This window comes from Trachypithecus francoisi, unplaced genomic scaffold (assembly GCF_009764315.1).
Source record: "Trachypithecus francoisi isolate TF-2019V2 unplaced genomic scaffold, Tfra_2.0 Lachesis_group10, whole genome shotgun sequence".
Classification (NCBI taxonomy): domain Eukaryota; kingdom Metazoa; phylum Chordata; class Mammalia; order Primates; family Cercopithecidae; genus Trachypithecus; species Trachypithecus francoisi.
This window is the reverse complement of record NW_022681455.1, coordinates 82,832,517-82,846,942: the sequence shown is the minus strand read 5'-3', so window position 1 is coordinate 82,846,942 and position 14,426 is coordinate 82,832,517. Positions and strand designations below refer to the sequence as shown.

General features: G+C 55.4%; 1 protein-coding gene and 1 long non-coding RNA gene across 3 annotated transcripts; one reads left to right on the top strand and one right to left on the bottom strand.

Annotated features, from left to right (window-relative positions):
• Nucleotides 1-6,481: 6,481 nt before the first annotated feature.
• On the bottom strand, nt 6,482-9,223 carry LOC117087605. Its single transcript, XR_004438862.1, has 2 exons — nt 8,152-9,223; nt 6,482-7,774 (listed from the first exon to the last, which is right to left on the bottom strand). It is a non-coding gene; the product is annotated as an uncharacterized LOC117087605 (long non-coding RNA).
• CORO1A (coronin 1A) lies at nt 7,114-13,178 on the top strand. Of its 2 annotated transcripts, none has more exons than XM_033218005.1 (11): nt 7,114-7,728; nt 9,223-9,421; nt 10,705-10,827; nt 10,923-11,052; nt 11,146-11,330; nt 11,486-11,605; nt 11,828-11,932; nt 12,045-12,190; nt 12,288-12,345; nt 12,460-12,675; nt 12,961-13,178. In XM_033218005.1, the coding sequence occupies exons 2-11, from the start codon at nt 9,224-9,226 to the stop codon at nt 13,063-13,065; spliced, it is 1,386 nt and encodes a 461-aa protein (XP_033073896.1). In that variant the 5' UTR covers nt 7,114-7,728; nt 9,223; the 3' UTR covers nt 13,066-13,178. The 2 variants fall into 2 exon arrangements, with proteins under 2 accessions (XP_033073896.1, XP_033073898.1); XM_033218007.1 differs by lacking the exon at nt 7,114-7,728 and adding an exon at nt 8,244-8,262.
• Nucleotides 13,179-14,426: the final 1,248 nt, after the last annotated feature.

The window sequence follows — 14,426 nt, the reverse complement described above, 5'->3', positions numbered from 1 at the left end:
GTAAACTGAGATTGTAGCACTGCACTCCAGCTTGGGCAACAGAATGAGACTCTGTGTCAAAAAAATCGGCTGCATGAGGTGGCTCATGCCAGTAGTCCCAGCACTTTAGGAGGCCAAGGTAGAGGTTTGCTTGAGCCTAGGAGGTCGAGTCCACAGTGAGCGCTAATCGAGTCACTGCACTCCAGCCTGGGTGATACAGTGAGACCCTGATTTAAAAAAAAAAATTAACAAATTCTTTTTTTTTTGAGATGGAATTTCGCTCTTGTTGCCCAGGCTGGAGTGCAATGGCGCGATCTCAGCTCACTGCAACCTCTGCCTCCCAGTTTCAAGTGATTCTCCTGCCTCAGCCTCCCTAGTAGCTGGGATTACGGGCATGTGCCACAATGCCCGGCTAATTTTGTATTTTTAGTAGAGACAGGATTTCTCCATGTTGGTCAGGCTGGCCTCGAACTCCCAACCTCAGGTGATCCGCCCGCCTCAGCCTCCCAAAGTGCTGGGATTACAGGTATGAGCCACTGTGCCCAGTCACAAATTCTTAAAAAGAAATAAAATAGGCTGGGCGCAGTGGCTCATGCCTGTAATCCTAGCATTTTGGGAGGCCAAGGCAGGCGGATCACCTGAGGTCCGAAGTTTGAGATCAGCCTAGCCAACATGGTGAAACCCCATCTCTACTAAAAATACACACAAATTAGCCGGGCATGGTGGTGAACGTCTGTAATCCCAGCTACTCAGGAGGCTGAGGCAGGAGAATCGCCTCCACCTGGGAGGCAGAAGTTGGAGTGAATCGAGATTGCACCATTGCCCTTCTGCCTGAACAACAAAGTGAAACTCCATCTCAAAATAATAATAATAATAATGAGTTAAAATAAAACTTTATTACCATCAAAAGTTAAAAAAGAAGAAAGAAGGGCCGGGCACGGTGGCTCATGCCTGCCTGTAATCCCAGCATTTTGGGAGGCCAAGGTGGGTGGATCACGAGGTCAGGAGATCGAGACTATCCTGGCTAACATGGTGAAACCATGTCTCTACTAAAAATACAAAAAAATTAGCCGGGTGTGGTGGCGGGCGCCTGTAGTCAGTCCCAGCTACTTGGGAGGCGGAGGCAGGAGAATGGCGTGAACCTGGGAGGTGGAGCTTGCAGTGAGCTGAGATTGTGCCTCTGCACTCCAGCCTGGGCAACAGAGTGAGACTCCATCTCAAAAAAAAAAAAGAAGAAGAAAGAAACCTAGTTCAAATTTGATTTTAAAAAAAAGAGAGAGAGAGAGAGAATTTGTTGCTTTACATAATGGAAAGATCTAGCTTCAAGTGCAGCTGGACCCAGGGCTCTGGGAGTCTGTCTTGCTCTCTCCCTTTCTTGACCCTACTGTCCTCTAGGTTGGTTCTGTTCTCAGGCAGTTTTGCTTCAGATGAAGGTGAGATGACTACCAGCATTTCTTAGACTTCTATCCTATAATGTGAGTCATCCAACAGAAAGTTCCAATTAAAGGCCTGGAATTAGCACTTTGGGAGGCCGAGGTGGGCAGATCACCTGAGGGCAGGAGTTCCAAACCAGCCTGAACAACATGGTGAAACCCTGTCTCTACTAAAAAAATACAGAAGTAGCCGGACGTGGTGGCGCATGCCTGTAATCCCAGCTCCTTAGGAGGCTGAGGCAAGGAGAATCGGTTGAACCTGGGAGGCAGAAGTTGCAGTGAGGCGAGATTGCGCCATTGCACTCCAGCCTGGGCAACAAGAGCGAAACTCTGTCTCAAAAAAAAAAAAAAAAGAAAAGAAAGAAAAAAGGCCTGGAATTAGTTCATAGGGCACTGTTGGCCTGGCCTGGGTTGCCAGCGCTCATCACTCCTCTCTTAATCAGCTGTTCTCTAATGGCAGGGGTGTGCTAATTAGCCTCTGAATGCCCCGCACAAAGCACCCTGCCTGGGACACAAGTAGGTGGTGGGTGGATGGATGGACAGATAGGTGAGGAAGAGCATGGAAAATAAGCAACACAGTGAGACCATGTCTCTGAAAAGGGCTGGGTGAGGTGGCTCACACCTATAGTTCCAGCACTTTGGGAAAAGCTGAAGCAGGAGGATTGCTTGCATTCAGGAGTTCAAGACCAGCCTGGGCAATATAGCAAAACTCCCATCTCTACAAAAAATTTAAAAATTAGCTGGGTATTATGGCACGTGCCTGTAGTCCCAGTGACTTGAGAGGCTGAGGCGGGAGAATCACTCACTTGAGCCTGGGAGGTGGAGGCTGCAGTGAGCTGTGATTGTACCACGGCACTCCAACCTGGGTGACAGAGTGAGACGCTGTCTCAAAAATAAATTAATTAAATTAAATAAAAAATAAGAAAAAGGGCTGGGCACGGTGGCTCACGCTCGTAATTTCAGCTCTTTAGGAGGCCAAGATGGGCAGATCGCCTGAGGTCAAGAATTTGAGACCATCCTGGACAACACGGTGAAATCCCGTGTCTACTAAAAATTCAAAAAATTAGCTGGGCATGGTGGTGGGCACCTGTAATCCCTGCTACTTGGGAGGCTGAGGCAGGAGAATTGCTTGAACCTGGGAGGTGGAGGTTGTAGTGAGACAAGATCAGGTTACTGCACTCCAGCCTGGGCGACAGATAAGACTCTGTCTCAAAAAAAAAAAAAAGAAGGAAAAAGAAAAATGAGAAAAAGAGTCCCTTTCATATGTTTACAAAGCATGCTACCATGCAAAGGGCAGAAACTCCAAGTGGAAGTGACTTCCCAAAGACAGCATGTTTACCTGTGTCTTTCTAGGGCCACACTTTCTCCATGGAGAAGGCAGAGGGGGTGGGGAAAGTTGCCAGCACACTCCAGTCTGGTTCCTGGCACTGTGCCCAGCATTTATAGACAGTTTCCATTAGTCCTCATCCTCTATAAAGTGAGGGCCACTGTGCAGCTGTCCTAGATGAGGAAACCGCACCTGGCCAGGGACAGCAAGGAGATGCTGAAACCAGGGTTCTCAGGGGTGCCTGACCCCACCATGCTCCACAGCCTCCTTTGGGCAAGACAGACCAGGAAAGCTCTGTGAACCTTGCTAAAGACTCTGGACTTTGGCCAGGCACGGTGGTTTACGCCTGTAATCCCAGCACTTTGGAGGCCAAGGTGGGTAGATCACCTGAGGTCAGGAGTTCAAGACCAGCCTGGCCAACATGGTGAAACCCCCTCTCTACTAAAAATACAAAAATTTGCCAGGCAAGGTGGCATGCACCGTAATCCTAACTAGTCGGGAGGCTGAGTCAGGAGAATCGCTTGAACCTGGGAGGCGCAGGTCACAGTGAGTAGAGATCGTACTACTGTACTCAAGCCTGAGTGACAGAGTGAGACTCTGTCTTGAAAAAATAATTAATAAATAAATAAATAATAAAAATAAAAAGAGGAGTATGGACTTGATCCCAACACTTCAGTCCACCTCTAATGTAGGTATCTGGCTCCTAGGAAGGGCTCTGGTCCTGTCTACCTGCAGGGTAGGTATAATCAGAATTTTTTCAGCTGCAAGTGCCAAAAATCCAACTCATACTTACTGGCTTATGTGAAAAAGAAGTGCATTGCCTTATAGAACAGAAAAGTTAAGGGTTTCAGGCACAGCTTGATCCAGATACTCAAATGATCTCAAGAATATGTCTCTTCATATCTCGCCTCTGCAGGCCTCTGTATAGACGACTCATTCTAGCCAGCTTTTTTGTTCTTTTTTTTTTTTTTTTTTCAGACAAAGTCTTGCTCTGTCGTCCAGGCTGGAGTGCAGTGGCGTGATCTCGGGTTACCAAAACTTCAACCTCCCGGGTTTGAGCGATTCTCCTGCCTCAGCTTTCCAAGCAACTGGGACTACAGGTGCACGCCACCATGCCTGGCTAATTTTCATATATTTAGTGGAGACAGGTTTTGCCATGTTGGCCAGGCTGTTCTCAAACTCCTGGCCTTGGGTGATCCGCTTGCCTCGGCCTCCCAAAGTGCTGGGATTATAGGCGTGAGCCACGGTGCCTTGCTGTGACCAGCTTTTCCTGCATGCCAATAAGATGTCACCAGCAGTGCTGGGCTTACATCCTATCAGCTTCCTAACTCCCAGTGGAGAGAGGACATCTTTTTCACAGCAGCTCCAAGATGAGTCTTGGGCACAAGTTGAATCAAGTGAGCCAATGAATACAGTTGCTTTGGCTGGGAAGCACAGGTCATGTGACTATGCCAGGTCCCCTCCTGAACCTCATGGACTGCCTGTAAGGAAGGGTTGGTTCCCCAAAAGAAAACCCAATAAAGAGGCAACGGGGCCAGGCATGGTGGCTCATGCCTGTAATTGCAGCACTTTGGGAGGCTGAGGCAGGAGGACTGCTTGAGCCCAGGAGGTCGAGACCCACCTAGGCCACATAGTGAGATCCCGTCTCTACCAAAAATTTAAAAAATTAGCTAGGTGTGGCGGACATGTGTCTCTGGTCCCGGGTACTTGAGAGGCTCTGAGGATGGATGGGAGGATCGCTTGAGCCTGGGAGGCTGAGGCTGCAGTGAGCTGTGATCGTGCCATTGCACCCCAGCCTAAGCAACAGAGTGAGACCCTGTCTCAAAAAAAAAAAAAAAAAAAAGAGGCAATGGTAAGAGGCTAGACCAGCAGGAACAACAGAGACAAAGTTCCCCCTTTTTTTCTTTTAATTGAAACTGGGTCTCCCTCTCACCCAGGCGTGCAGTGGTACAATCACTGCTCACTGTTTAGCCTGGAACTCCTGGGCTCAAGCAATCCTCCCACTTCAGCCTCCTAAGCAGCTGAGAACACAGGCGCATGCCACCACAGCTGGCTAATTTCAATTTTTTTTTTTTGTAGAGATGGGGTCTTGCTATGTTGCCCACACTGGTCTCAAACTCCTAGGCTCAAGTGATTCTCACTGCTCCTGGGCAAATGCCCTCTGACACCCCTTATAAGGAAACCCTTTGAGAAGGCTGGCCCCCTCTCAAACATTGAGAGCCTTGCCAGGGCCTTCCCCACTCACTGCTGCAACTAATTCTTACGCTGCACGGACATCTGCTTCCCAGAACCTCCACCCACTGGCCTTGCCCCTGTCCTTTGTGGCAGTCCCAAGCCTGCTCACCCCTTCCCATGCTGCGGCCTGCTTGGCCTCTGGAAGCAGCACTATCTGCCTGCACCTTGCCCTCTCCAGGGCCGTCGGGCTCACCACCTTCAGGGGCCTGGTTTTCAGGTCCTTCACCAATGCACTCGTCCTGTGTGTGGACATGAGGCCCTCCCGAGCTGAAGTCAGCGTGTGCTTCAGTTTCTGCATCTGTAAAATTGAGATAGTATTTGCTACCCAGGGGTAGTATGAGGATTACATGAACATAGTGTAATCTCTAGAACAGTGCCCAGCACACAGTAGGCACTCAATAAATGCCAGTTATTATTCCTGTCACTTCTGTTGGAGACTGCACATCAGAGTACCCACCTCACCTTGGTCTAGTCCCGTCCAGTTGCAGGCCTTTGAGTACAGTACAACCCTAAGGTTTTTACAATTGCATAATCTATAGAACATTTACAGATTTATTGTCTTGTTTGAGTCTAGTAACTTTTTTGTTGTTGTTGAGATGGAGTCTTACTCTGTTGCCCAGGCTGGAGTGCAGTGGTGCAATCTTAACTCACTGCAACCTCTGCCTCCTGGGTTAAGGCGATTCTTCTGCTTCAGCCTCCCGAGTAGCTGGAACTACAGGCGCCCACCACCATGCCCAGCTAATTTTTTTTTTTTTTTTTGAGATGGAGTCTCGTTCTGTCACCCAGGCTGGAGTGCAGTGCCGCCATCTCGGCTCACTGCAAGCTCCGCCTTCCGGGTTCATGCCATTTTCCAGCCTCAGCCTCCGGAGCAGCTGGGACTACAGGCTCCTGCCACCACACTCAGCTCACTTTTTGTATTTTTAGTAGAGACGGGGTTTCACCATGTTAGCCAGGATGGTCTCGATCTCCTGACCTCGTGATCTGCCCACCTTGGCCTCCCAAAATGCCCGGATTATAGGTGTGAGCCACCGCGCCCGGCCAGAGCCTCATAACTCTGTGAGGTGGGCAGGACAAATCTTACTAATTCCCCATTTACCAATGAGAAAATGAGGTTCAGAGAGAGCAGCCCTCTTGCCCAAGATCGCACAGCCAGTCAGTGGCAGAGGTGGGACTTGAACCTGTCCCTTGCTGTTCCTTGAACCTCTCCACATGACAGGGCTGTCCCTCAGCCTATAGGTCACCCCTCTAGCCTTGCCTATTGGCTCTTCCTCATCCTTTTGGGCCCAGCCCAGATACTTTGTAAACAAGAATGACAAGAGCTAACTTTTTTTTTTTTTAATGACCTAACTTTTTTTTTTTTTCTTGCTCTTTCACCCAGGGAAGACTGGGTGATGCAGTGGCTCAGTCTTGGCTCACTGCAGCCTCTGCCTCCCGGGTTCAAGCTATTCTCATGCCTTAGCTTCCTGAGTAGCTGGGATTACAGGTATGCATCACTACACCACGCTAATTTTTGTATTTTTAGTGGAGATGTGGTTTTACCATGTTGGCCAGGCTGGTCTCAAACTCCTGACCTCAGGTGATCCGCTAGCCTTGGCCTCCCAAAGTGCTAGGATTACAGACGTGACTCACCGCGCATGGCCGAGAGCTAACGTTTATTAAGCACCCGCCACTTTCTAGATGAGGTCCTTACTGACTTTCTTGGGTTATTTTAGGTAATCATACCCATACCTCTTACGTGGCGGGTATGACTGTTACAGAGGGAGAAACTGAGGCTGAGAAAGGCTAAGTAGCGGCCACACGTCACTCAGCAGGTAACAGGCTGCAGTCGCACTCATGACATAGTCTGACTCTAGAGCAGGCCTTTCCTGCCCGCTGTTGCTGTCTCCAGAAGAATCTCTGAATCTAAGGGTGGAAACTACTCCTCCTTGCCCTCGAGCCTTCGCCAAAGCCGGGGCTTGGAGCGGCCGTGGGCTCCTCCTCCTTCCCCCAGGCTGGGCTCTTCAGGGGCGGGAGCCTGCCTAGCTCGCCTGCCTCGCTCGACCCTGTAGCCCCTGGCACGAAGTAGGTGCCCGTGATGCCGAATTATTTCAGCAGGAGGGCAGGGGTGTTTCCGATGAAGACAGGAGACCTAGGGAGGAGAAGCGACTCCCGGGGCCACCCATGTGTAGATCTCGGAGCGAGGCAAGAGCCAGGTCCCTTGGGTCCGGGAGCGCGCTCGGGGCTTCTCCTCGCCCGTGCCCCCCGCGCCTCCCGCGTTCCCCGCGCTCGCGTCTGCGGGGTCGGGAGGAGGGGGCGGCGCCGCCGGGCCGGGGCGGGCACCGAGGCCTGGAGGGCGGGCCTGGAGCGCTTTCGTGCCTGCCAGGGAAAGGCTGGAGAGGAGGCTAGGGGCGGACGCAGGGAGAAAAGAAGCAACGGGGTGTTTTGCCGTTTGACATTTTAAAAAGAAGTGCAGATTCGCTTCCCAGAGCCGGGCTGGCAGCCTGCGCTATGGTTGGGAACCAACGTGGGGCGCGGGCAGGGGCAGGAAAGGCAGGCGGCCGCAGCGGGTGCCCGGGAGCGCAGGGCGGGCCTGGAAGAGCTCCGCCCCAAGGGGCGCGGCCACCCCGGAGGCGGGCGCACGGCTGCTTCTCATTCATTGTCTTGACAAGAGCATCCTCAGCGGGCGAGTCCCCGGCTCCTCCAGCTCCTTCCTCCTCTTCCTCCTCCTCCTCCACCTCCGGCTTTTGGGGGGTCACTGTCCTCTCTCTGCAGCAGGTGAGGCTGGGCCCACGAGGCGCGGGTGGGCCGGGACGAGGGCCACCTGTGGTGCGGCGCGCGTGTGGGAGCCGCGGGTTGCGGGGGCGCGCGGCTGTCACCGCGACCCAGCCAGCACCGGGGCCAGGGAGCGGGCGCAGCAGCCCGTGGGGGGACGCTGCCTGGAGTGGGGGCCGCCGGGGCCCCAGAGCGCTCTGCGGAGGCGAGGGCGAGGGACCACCGCGGCCAAGATGGAGGTGGGCGGATGGGGGTCAGCACAGTGTCGAGGGCCCGACTCCCCCCGGAATTAAGTCTCGGGGAGGGTGGGGACGGGGGCAGGGTGGGGTGAGTGGGGCAGCTGCCCTGGGCTTGGAGACAGGAAGGGGTTGAGAGCAAAACAAGAAAAGACCAAGTTCCCCTTTCCGTGGTTTCCGGGCCTGGTACCTGCGGCGGGGGAGGAGGCAGGGTGGGGCGATGGCTTCCTGTCCCCCACCTCTGGTCCGGGGCTCCTCTCTCTCCAGACCCTGGCTGCTCCTCAAGACTGGGGCTCTTCACGTACGCTCCTCACCGCTCTTTGGGCAGGCCGACCTAGCAGCCTCTTTGGGAGTCCTGGGGTGGCGGGGGGTGCTGGAGCCCCCAGTGAGTAGGCGAGGCTGAGGCTAGGGGCAGAGGCTCTGGGCACGGTACCCTCCGAGCGGCAGCACAGGCCCCTTCCCTGAGCAGGAGGGTGATGCGGTGGCACAAGGTCGTCCCTGGAGTTCCTTGCTCCCCACCAGACACTGGGGGAAACCATCCTAGCTGGACATCAGAGCAGTTGGAGTGGCTTCTCCCTTCCTGTGTGCAGTTCACATGGGGGTGGAGATGGCTCTTAAGGGCACCTGCTTTTCTGAGCGAAGGCGAGAGGCAGAGGTATGGGGAGGAGAAGATACTGGGACCTGAGCCAGAGACCTGCTGGGGAAGCCATCCTGCCGCCTCACTCCCCTCAGGCAGCCCCCCACGCCACTTCCTCCTGTGTCCAGCCTGTGTCCAGCCCCACACCGGCAGGGGAAGGAGGCCAGCCCCTGTCCCTGCCTTTAGAAGGGCTGTGTGGGTGTGAGGGAGGTGGGCTCTGGACACCATAACTAAGAGAGAACCCACCCTCAGAGCCATCTGGGCTGATGACGCCTGAGTCTGAACCATTAGGAAGGACGGGCTCTGCATCCATCAGCCAGTCAGTCAACAAACATGCAGTGGGGGCAACACCACGCCAGGCTCTGTTGCAGAGGCTGAGGGTACAGATTGAGAGTGTGACTCTGAGTGGCCTGGGGCCAGGGAGAAGGGGGCTTGCAGGTTAGATGGAAGGAGAGGCTGGGGAAGGCGAGCAGGCATAAGCCACAGAGGAAAGGATAGGGAGCCCCTGGAGATGATGCTGGGACCTCGAAAGCCAGACTGAGGGGTGTCCTGGGGGAGATGGGGACCACTGGAAGATTAGAGTTGACCCAAAGGGAGAAATGCTCTTATCCTGTGTGCCCCTAGAATGAGCCGGCAGGTGGTCCGCTCCAGCAAGTTCCGCCACGTGTTTGGACAGCCGGCCAAGGCCGACCAGTGCTATGAAGATGTGCGCGTCTCACAGACCACCTGGGACAGTGGCTTCTGTGCTGTCAACCCTAAGTTTGTGGCCCTGATCTGTGAAGCCAGTGGGGGAGGGGCCTTCCTGGTGTTGCCCCTGGGCAAGGTGAGCCCCTGGGGCCCTGGGGGAAGCAGCTCCTCCATCCGACCCATGGCTCTGTGGAGGTCCTGATTAGGTGACTGTCACCAGGCCTTTCAGGGCCTGTGTTGCCATCTGGAAAAATGAGCTGGGCCCCATGAGCCTTACACTTCCTCCAGCTCCTCTGTGCTGTGGCTGTGTGGAAACTGACACTCAGAAGGAGCCAACACAAGATGGGTCACACCAGTGACCAGGACTACAGACAGTCCTGCAGGCCCATGACCAGCCCTTCTGAGCCTCAGCCTAGGGCTGGAAACACAGAGAGGGCTGTGATGGGGTCTGGGGGCCCCCAACTGCAGACAGTCTTGCAGACCCCTGCAGGACCAGCCCTCCTCAGCCTCAGCCTAGGGCTTTCTCCCCATGGAAACACAGAGAGGGTTGGGATGGCGTCTGGGGGCCCTGGCAGCATTCTCAGGGTTGGGAGGGACTCTGGCTCTGGGCCTGTCTTAGGACCTAGCAACTCTGGCCCCCAGCTCGCAGGCAGGGATGATGCAAGAGGCACTCTCCCCAACCCCAGCCCTGCCCTCCCCTGGAGCCTGCTGCCCTCTCCGCTGGCTATCTGCTGCCCCACACCCCCAGCACACTCCTGTGCTCTTTGAGGGGTAAGACAGGAAGGGGAGATGGGCCCCAAGTTGTTACCTTAAAAGGGCCGATGGAAGCAAAGAGAAGAGGAAGTGGTTGTCGGGCTGAGAGATGGGCCCGCGCCCCGCACGGCTGTCACACAGGAAGCCCTGCTGAAGCAGCTGTCCCCGGAAGAAGCCATTTCCAAACCTCTGCTCCTGCCTGGGGCCAGTTATGACAGGCTCCCTGGCCCCTCTCCTTTTGGGAGGACCCACCCTGCAGCCCCACCTCTCACACTCACTCTCTGGGGAGCCGCTCCTACCCCCCCAGCCCTCATACACCTGTCCTGACTCCAGGGCCAGTTGTGCCCATGGAAGCCTCACTCGGGAAAGCTGGGGTGGGGGTGCCAACTCTAAGGGCAGAGACAGACTGAGACAGACACTGGCGGGAACTCCACCAGGGTTTCGCATGGGCCCCATCCTCTGCTATGAGTGGCCAGCCCTCCTGGGGTTTGCCCAGGCCATTTGGGGACTGGAACAAGAGAAGAACAACCCCCCACCCCACGCCCTGGTCCAGCCCCCAGGGACCCCACAGCTTTCTTTCCTCTCTGGGCCTCTCTGAAGGAGGTGTGGGGAGGTTGGATTGGGTTTGCAAAAGCACCTCCATTCAAGGCCCTGCTGTGCCTTTAGACTGGACGTGTGGACAAGAATGCGCCCACAGTCTGTGGCCACACAGCCCCTGTGCTAGACATCGCCTGGTGCCCTCACAATGACAACGTCATTGCCAGTGGCTCCGAGGACTGCACAGTCATGGTGAGTGGTGGTGGGGACCCATGGGCTGGGAGAGGGGCTCTAGGATGGGATCTGACATTTGGAGTCCTGAAGACTCAGGGGCCCCTTCTCTGCAGGTGTGGGAGATCCCGGATGGGGGCCTGATGCTGCCTCTGCGGGAGCCTGTCGTCACCCTGGAGGGCCACACCAAGCGTGTGGGCATTGTGGCCTGGCACCCCACAGCCCAGAACGTGCTGCTCAGTGCAGGTACTGCGGGAGGAGGGGCCTGGGGGTGGCTGGTGGCCTGCAGTGGATGAGGGCAGGAGGCTCATGGCTTCTGACACTGTGGGGAATGTGCAGGTTGTGACAACGTGATCATGGTGTGGGACGTGGGCACTGGGGCAGCCATGCTGACGCTGGGCCCAGAGGTGCACCCAGACACGATCTACAGTGTGGACTGGAGCCGAGACGGAGGCCTCATTTGTACTTCCTGCCGCGACAAGCGCGTGCGCATCATTGAGCCCCGCAAATGCACTGTCGTAGCTGTGAGTTGCCATCCACCCTGACCCTTGACCCTACAGACTTTATCCTTATCCACCATCAACCAGGCCCTTGGATGCTACCCTCCCTCGCCTCCACGTGGGACTGGCCCCGTAGGGTGTGTATGGGTGCCTGACTTACTACCTCCCTTTCCTTGCAGGAGAAGGACCGTCCCCATGAGGGGACCCGGCCCGTGCGTGCGGTGTTCGTGTCAGAGGGGAAGATCCTGACCACGGGCTTCAGCCGCATGAGTGAGCGGCAGGTGGCGCTGTGGGACACAGTGAGTGCCGGGGCCGGAAGCCGAGGGCCCCCGGGCTGGGAACCAGACTGAAAGTTTCGTCCCTGCTCTGCCACTCACCTGGCAGGATGGCCATGGGCCTCAGTTTACCCAGGCATGAGATGGGTGTTCCTACTGGTTGGTCAGGAGGGCCCTCACAGGTCACTGCCCAGGGAAGACCACCATCCCAGGGCCTGGGATGTTACCTCTCACCTGTGTCTACAGAAACACCTGGAGGAGCCGCTGTCCCTGCAGGAGCTGGACACCAGCAGCGGTGTCCTGCTGCCCTTCTTTGACCCTGACACCAACATCGTCTACCTCTGTGGCAAGGTGGCCTCATCAGATGGGGTGGGGGTGGGAGGTGGGCAGGATGGGTCTGGAGAGGGCCAGAGCAGTGGGCATCTGCTGGTATTGACCCTCCCTCCGCACCTGCCACCTACAGGGTGACAGCTCGATCCGGTACTTTGAGATCACTTCCGAGGCCCCGTTCCTGCACTATCTCTCCATGTTCAGTTCCAAGGAGTCCCAGCGGGGCATGGGCTACATGCCCAAACGTGGCCTGGAGGTGAACAAGTGTGAGATTGCCAGGTGACTGACTCCCGACCCTGACCGCAGCATGCTCCTTGGGCAGTCCCAAGCCCGCCCAACCAGGCTGTGGGCCCCGCTTACCTTCCCCTTCCCACAGGTTCTACAAGCTGCACGAGCGGAGGTGTGAGCCCATTGCCATGACAGTGCCTCGAAAGGTGATGCTCCCCCGCCCCACCCTGGGCTTCAGGCTGGGCACCGACTTTGCAGTCTTGCAGGGGGGGGTGTCCTGGCATAAGCGCTTTCCTCACTAGCCCTGGCCTTGCCCACAGTCGGACCTGTTCCAGGAGGACCTGTACCCACCCACCGCAGGGCCCGACCCTGCCCTCACGGCTGAGGAGTGGCTGGGGGGTCGGGATGCTGGGCCCCTCCTCATCTCCCTCAAGGATGGCTACGTACCCCCAAAGAGCCGGGAGCTGAGGGTCAACCGGGGCCTGGACACCGGGCGCAGGAGGACAGCACCAGAGGCCAGTGGCACTCCCAGCTCGGTGAGAGGGCCAGGGAGCCAGGGAATAAAACTGGGAGGGCGGGTGGGGCTGGCATTCGGGGCAGCTCCAACTCACACAACATTGGGAATCTTTTCGGGGCAGGGAGTGGGTAATCCTGAGGCCTCAGAACACAGGTTTCAGATCGATAGGCCTGCAGGTCTCTAGGCAGCAACCAGCTGAGCGACTAAAGGGCCCAAGGCCAGGGGTCTAGGGATGGGGCTCAGCAGATGCTGGGGTAAGGGGAGCCAGGGAGGAGCTGGGCCTAACGCAGCACCGGGTCCTCAGGATGCTGTGTCCCGGCTGGAGGAGGAGATGCGGAAGCTCCAGGCCACGGTGCAGGAGCTCCAGAAGCGCTTGGACAGGCTGGAGGAGACAGTCCAGGCCAAGTAGAGCCCCGCAGGGCCTTCAGCAGGGTCAGCCATTCACACCCATCCACTCACTCCCCATTCCCAGTCACATGGCAGATAAAAAAAATCATAATAAAATGGCTTTATTTTCTGGTACCTCCCAGACTCTTGATGACTGGCTCCCTAGACGTGGGGTTTGCTGAACGGACCAGCCCTAGAGCTTCCCCTCCACCACGCTGAGGGGACTGACCCATGGCAGGGGATGTGGGATGCCCCCTGACTTACGGGGCCTTCGTGGGTAGACACCAGCCATGCTGATGCGGGCCAGGAGGCTGCTCGCTGTTTCCGAGCTCCTTCTCAGAGCTGACGCAGCTGAGCTATTTAAAGCCCTAGCCTCAATAATTCCCAAATTTACCGAAAATCTGCTTTTCCTAATCAACCAAAACATCAGGTTGCACGTGACTCTGCTGGCACTGTTGCTTGTGAGGAAATGAACCAACCATCACTTACAGGGTGGGCATCTTCTAAACTACAGGTCCCAAGATAAAAATAACGAGGGAGGCCAGGCATGGGGACTCACGTCTATAATCCCAGCACTCTGGGAGGCTGAGGCGGGAGGATCCCTTGAGCTCAGGAGTTTGAGACCTGCCTGAGCAACATGGCGAGATACCGTCTCTACAAAAAATAACATAAAAAATTAGCCAGGCATAGTGCTGCGCACCTATAGTTCCAGCTACTCAGGAGGCTGAGGCGGGAGGATCCCTTGAGCCCAGGAGGTCGAGGCTGCAATGAGCCATCGCACCACTGCACTGCAGCCTGGGTGACAGAGCAAGACACTGTCTCTAAAAAATATAAATAGGCCAGGTGTGGCAGCTCACGCCTGTAATCCCAGCACTTTAGGAGGCCGAGGCAGGCGAGGTCAGAAGTTCGAGACCAGCCTGGCCAACTTGGTGAAACCCCGTCTGTACTAAAGATACAAAAATTAGCTGGGCGTGGTGGCAGGCACCTGTAATCTCAGCTACTCGGGAGGTTGAGGCAAGAGAATTGCTTGAACCTGAGGCAAAGGTTGCAGTGGGCCAAGATCATGCCATTGCACTCCAGCCTGGGGGATAAGAGTGAGACTTAATCTCAAAAAAAACCAAAAAACATATATATATATACAATATATATATAATATATATATAATGTTTTAATATGTAAAACAAGGGAACTTTTTGTGAGGAAAAGACAGAAGTAAAGCAACAGGCTGACCCTAGTTTACCAGAGAAGAAACTGAGGCTGAGAATAGGAACCCAGCTCACTGAAGGGTGGAGCCCAAGTCAGAGTCTAAGTCTCCCTACTTTTTAATTTAATTTTTTCTGAGATGGAGTTTCATTCTTGTAGCCCAAATGAGTACAATGGCAC